The sequence below is a fragment of the Rissa tridactyla genome, chromosome 12 (genome assembly GCF_028500815.1).
Source record: "Rissa tridactyla isolate bRisTri1 chromosome 12, bRisTri1.patW.cur.20221130, whole genome shotgun sequence".
Taxonomy (NCBI): Eukaryota; Metazoa; Chordata; class Aves; order Charadriiformes; family Laridae; genus Rissa; species Rissa tridactyla.
This window is the reverse complement of record NC_071477.1, coordinates 18,319,492-18,324,839: the sequence shown is the minus strand read 5'-3', so window position 1 is coordinate 18,324,839 and position 5,348 is coordinate 18,319,492. Positions and strand designations below refer to the sequence as shown.

General features: G+C 65.6%; 1 protein-coding gene across 1 annotated transcript; it reads right to left on the bottom strand.

The window, feature by feature from the left end:
* Positions 1-1,968: 1,968 nt before the first annotated feature.
* On the bottom strand, positions 1,969-5,062 carry LOC128916746 (fibrous sheath-interacting protein 2-like). The gene is made up of 5 exons (XM_054218764.1): positions 4,567-5,062; positions 4,282-4,425; positions 3,492-3,653; positions 3,241-3,330; positions 1,969-1,980 (listed from the first exon to the last, which is right to left on the bottom strand). Exons 1-5 carry the CDS (start codon positions 4,636-4,638, stop codon positions 1,969-1,971), a joined length of 480 nt encoding a protein of 159 aa, XP_054074739.1. The 5' UTR covers positions 4,639-5,062.
* Between the last annotated feature and the right edge of the window lie 286 nt (positions 5,063-5,348).

Here is a 5,348-nt window from a genome sequence, read left to right as displayed (position 1 = left end):
TGCAGCAGCAGCCGGACCACTCAGGCTTTCGTGCTTCCCGGGCTGCCCCAGGGGCCGCCCGCGCCGTGAGGGAAGGGGAAGGATGAGCACTCTCACTAGGGAGCCGCTTCTTTTTTGCGTGCTCGCAAGTGCACGAGTGAAGGGCTGTAAGTGACGAAAGCTCCTGACTTCTGAGCGGCGGAAAAGCGAATTCCCGGGACAGATGAGGCCGGGGGGCAAAGGGGACTGAGCCCCGTTTGTCGTGTTTCCCCCCTGAGCCCATGAAATAGCGCTTTATTCCCGGAGCCCGTTGCCCTGGAACTCGGAAGCTTTCCCTCCCGCCCCGGCTTCCCCGTTGCCTGCTGGCGGCCCGGGCCCTTCGCGCCGCCCGTCGGGGAGGACAAGGTCCGGGAGCTCCCCCCGGGCACGTCGGCGTTTCGCCCCGGGCCGGGCCCCCCGCTCCCGCGGCAGCCCGGGCCGAAGCCGCAGCCTCCGGCAGAGGCTCCGGCGCTGCCGCCGCCTTCCCCGGGCGACGGCCCGTCCCCGCGGCCCCGGCTCTCGCCCGCCGTCGCGGGCCCCCCCCGACACGCGGCTCGCGGGGACCGTTTCCCCCCGCTCCCGCCCCCAGCGTCGGCCGGGGCCGGTAACGGTCTCCGAGCGGAGCCGGCCGGAGCGAACCGCGGCCGGAGCGGCCTCTTCCCCCGCGGCAGCCCCGCAGCCCGCAGGAAAGCGCCGCCGCAGAGCGGCCCCGAGCGAGCCCGTCCCTCCCGCCCCGCGGCTCCCGGCGGCGCCCGTCAGGCGGCGGAGCCCGGCCGGCGAGCGGGGGCATGGCGGCGCCGGGCCCGGCCTCCCTGCAGCGCCGGCTGCAGAGCTCGCAGGAGGCGCGGCACCGGCAAGCGGTGCTGGTGCGGAAGCTGCAGGCGAAGGTGAGGAGCGGGGGCGCCTGCCCGGGGGGAGCTCCCCGAGGCCGGGCCGGGGTGCCCGCGCCGTCCGCGGACGGGACTCGGCGGCGGAGCCCTCGGGGGGCGAAGGCGCGGCCCCGGCGGGGTCCTGCCCGGGCCCTGCCCTGCGCTGCCGCGGGCGGGACGGCGCCGAGCTCGGGGGAGGGAGGGAGGGAGGGAGGCCCCGGGAGCCGCCCCGTCCCGTCCCGTCCCGTCCCGTCCCGTCCGCGGTCACCCCCGAGCCGCTCGCCGGGGCTTGGCCGGGCTCGGGGGAAGCGAAGCTTCCCGGTCCCGAAGGGACTCGGTGTCGGAGCGGCAGCGCCGTGGCGCGGGCTGAGCTCGGGCTGCAGAGAGCGAGAGAAAAGCCGGTGCCGGAGGAGCCGGGTCCGTCCCCGGCTGCACTCGCTCATCTTCATGCCGTGTCTGCGCCCAGGTCCTGCAGTACCGGACCCGCTGCCGAGAGCTGGAGCAGCAGCTGGAAGCAGGAGCGGTGAGTGCGCAGGGCGCGAACTGAAGAGAGCGGCCGTAGCGTTCGGGAGCGAAAAAGCTCCCCGAGCCATGGCAGGGGAAAGCAAGATTGTGCTCCCGGAGGGTTTCAAGAAGCGCTGCGAGTTTGCCCGCCCGTGTTCTGCCCAGTTGCCGCTCTCAGAGCAGCCAGCAGTCCCAGAAATGCAGGATTGGAGTTCGGGGCAGGAGTGCTTTATTGGCGGGGAACGTTTTGTCCCGGCTCTCAGGAGAGGGCTTTGCTCCCTGTTCTGTTTCAGGGCTGTCTGTGAAATAGAATGGGGTGAAACACAGCGTTTTGGAAGGCAAGAATGCTGGCTCTGTGCTTTTTGTTCTGCTTCACGGCTAAAGCAGAGCTAGGAAACGAAGGGTAGGAGCGTAGGAGAGCATTGCCGGGCTTCAGCTGGAAGAACTGGACTAAACATTCGCTTTCTTCTGCAGGGCTGCCTCGCAGGCAGGTGGGAAGAAGCCACAGAAGCCCTGGAGAAAGGCCTGCTTCAGGTGGAAGAGGAGCAGCAAAGGTACAAGGGAGAAGCGTTCCCCCCTACTCGGTGCCCTGGAGAAAGGATCTCGACACAAGGACCGCCAGAACCCCGGCTCAACAGAGCTGGAGCAGCCCCTCCGATAGCCCGGCCACAAAGCTTCCCAAAGGAGACAAAAGCTGGGTCTTTGCCTGTCCCAGGCTGTGGGAAGGAGGAAGAGGAGGGAAAACATTGCAGGGAAGATGCCCAGACAGACGCAGTATGGCCTGGCCGGAAGGAAGGAAGGCACAAGCAAAGACGTGGGAGTAAACTCTTTATTGCAACGCAAGCGGGTGAGGTCTGTGTCTGCTGCCCAGGGGCTCTACACCTCGCTTGCCGCACACCTCCTCAGGTCATGGGCCACAAGCCTTCCCGCGAACCCCCTCCTTTCTGAGGCGGGCGGCTGGGGCTCGCCTCCGACAGGCTTTACACGCAGTGATCTGCGCCGGGCTCCTGTCTGGGCAGGGGGCTTGGGACCTGCTGGAGGGACGGGCTGTCGGGACCACTGCGCGCCCATGGAGGGGAGGGCGTCCTTAGCGGGACAGCACGGCTTTCCCTCTCGTGGTGCGCGTGGTTTTGTGACACGCCTTCCAAAACTCAGTTCGGGGGACAGGGCAGGCCCACATTGACAGAACCGCTCCGACGCAGAGTCGACCGTGCAACGTGACCTGGTCCTCACACTCAAAGTGCTGGCTAAAGGTGCCTCAGAGTCAGCATCGCTACTGACCCTCCCGGCCAGCTTGGCACCTTCCCGTCTCCACTCGTATTGGGAGAAGGTGTGGCCTTCCTCCAGATCTGCTTTCGCTCTTCTGCGTCGCCCTGATTTCAGGGAGCTCTTGGGTGGGGGTGGGCAAGCTGGTCTTCGAGGCTGCAGCAGCCGCTCGCCCAGGCAAGACGTGTTGATGGCTCCCGGTCGTTTGGGGGCATCCTTCAACTTGGTCATGTGTTGCCGAAGCCTTTCCTGAGGAGGAGACACCAGGTTGTGGCTCGCTGTTGCCTGGACAAGCGCTCGCGCAGGCCAGGGCTCCGCTTCAGCCGTGCGACGAGGGCAGAAGAGAAGGGCTTCCCTCGGCACTCTGCGTGGCTGCACGTCGCCTTCCTGCCCGTGCCCACCCCAGCACCCTGCGCAGGCTCAGCTCCGAGCCCCATAGTCCTTTCCCCGCCACACCGCCTGGCCCCCCAGCACAGCCCTCCCCTCTTCTGCACCGACCGCCTCCCCAGCAGGCAGCAAGTGAAGCCCCAGCCCTCGGCACCGTGCCGCTGACCGGTGCCCACCAACGCTCGGCTTTGCCTACCTCTTCTTGCCTGGACATCTGCTCGGCGCGCAGCTTGAGCGTGGTCAGGTACTGCCTGTACTCGTTGAACTCCTTCAGAGTGCAGACCACCTATGGAGAGAGGAGGGGAGAAACCCCCAAGAACAGTCAAGCCAGCAGACTGCCTTCCCCGAAACAGCCCCAGCCCAGCCGAGGGGAGCTGCTCCTCTGCAGGAGGGGCATCCCTGCTCCCAGGGAACCTCTTCTATCGGCCCCATGACGTCCAAACCTACTCTGCCATCACGGGTGACCAGGCCCTGCCTCCGCAGCCTCTGGAAGTTGTTTTTGCGGTTGTGATAGTCCTGCAGATACGGGTCGTGCAGGCTGTTGTACTCCGTGCGCAGCAGGCGACAGTGGGGATCTCCCAGGTCGTAAAAGCCTGAGGGCCGTTGAAGCTGTAAGAACAATGTTCCAGAGTATGAACGGGCCAGGAGAGAGCGGCAGGGAGGAACGCACTCCCGAGCTCCTCACGCACACAGGGTGGCATTTCCAAACCTGCGAGGTATAGCCTAATTCCTGGCTTACTTCCCACCCCGAGGAAAGATCTCTCTACTTCGGAGACCCTCCAACGGAGGAGAAACCCTGTGCCTACATCCTCCTGTCTGGTGGCTATCCCCTCTGGCTGTAGGAATGCAAGAGCTGCACCCACTGCTGCACCTGTGAGGAGCTCAGCTGAAATGTTGCCTACAGCCACGTCTTCTCCTCTGGCAATTCACTCTGATGGCACCAGTGGGCTTGTGCTCCCCAGAGGTGCCAAGCTGTCCTTGTGGAAAGGCAAAGGGAGTTTGAAGGCCTGACACCAACGCTCTTCTCCATCCGGCTCTAGGCAGCGTGCAGCTCTGCTATGGGCACGTCCTCCTTTCTCTCGGCACCACGGCGCCAGGAGCTTCCCTCGACTCCCAAGCCCTGTCCGACTGAAGGGCTGCAGCCCCCGCCGTAGCGCAGGTGGCCACAAGGACTTCTCCGAAGGACGGGGACCCCGTAAAAGGGGAGAGCTTTTCTACCCCTTCCTACTGCCCTTACCTTTTCCCCCAGCTTTGCTCGGCAGTAGACAGGCTTGGAGCCGCGCACCACAGGGATCTTCACCCCGAGCGGGAGGTCCACCAGCAGCTCAGGGTCCCTCAGCACAATGGAGCCTTCTCCCAGGTGCTGTCTTATGTGCCCGAGCTAGGAAGACAGAGACACTCAGGCGCTAGCTCAGGAAGCCTCCCGCACGGCGCTTGCAAAAAGGGCACGTGCCGAGGCCCCGGAGCAACCCCCGTGTCCCAGGCTCCCAGGCTGAGCCCTCTCCATCGGCCCACTGCTCACATCTCTCCTCATTTGCAGTGCTCTCGCCAGCGCGTCTGCCTTTCGGACGCCAGCAGTGAGACCGTGCTCCATGGCTCCTTCCAAGACTTCTCCTGGAACTGTGACCTTGCGCTGGCACCTCTCGCTACAGAGGCACCCAGCTGTAGTCACCCCCGCCAGTCCCCAGCCAGCGGCTATATAGAGCACTCGCGCATTGTTGCGTCGTCGCGTTGCCGCATTGTGACTCACTGCGTCGCCGCGCCGTCATCCTGTTGTATCACTGTGCTGCCATGCCACCGCCCGGCTGCTGCGCACCGGCCTGGGGGGACCTGCCTGCAGGCCCGTTTGGACAGACCTGTGTCCACCCGCTCTTGCTGGCCCAGCTTGGAGAGGTCATCTCCACCGGCCCCTTCCCACCTCAGCTCCTCTGTGATTCGGGGAAGCAAAGCAGGCATCCTCGCCAACCGGCAGGAACTGCAAGGAGCTGCCGCACCACAGATGCTGGGTTTTGGCTCAGCTTTACCCCCTTTTCCGTTTTAGAGCTCTTCCCTCTTTGGCCGCTGGTATTTTCTGGTGCTGACGTGGCTGCACAGAGGGTCCGAGGGGCTGGCTGCTCACAGCGGCAGCCGAGCTGCTCAGGAGCAGATCCAGCTGCTTGCAGCCAGCGCTTCCCTCTCTGCGCTGGCCGTCTGGCAGGGGACAGGAGGGAGCTCTGGTTTGGCCAGCCGGGAGAGAAGGACGCCTGGGAGAGAGGGGCCGGCTGTGGAGGCGTGGGGTGAGCGCTGGTGGTCCTGAAGGGCTGG

Excerpts from the sequence above, each read along its gene's own strand:
- LOC128916746 (XM_054218764.1), bottom strand. The coding sequence starts at position 4,638 with ATGGAGCACGGTCTCACTGCTGGCGTCCGAAAGGCAGACGCGCTGGCG. Across the intron at positions 4,426-4,566 it reads CACTGCAAATGAGGAGAGAT|CTCGGGCACATAAGACAGCA; the intron begins GTGAGCAGTGGG and ends CTGTCTTCCTAG. Across the intron at positions 3,654-4,281 it reads GAGCAAAGCTGGGGGAAAAG|CTTCAACGGCCCTCAGGCTT; the intron begins GTAAGGGCAGTA and ends TTGTTCTTACAG.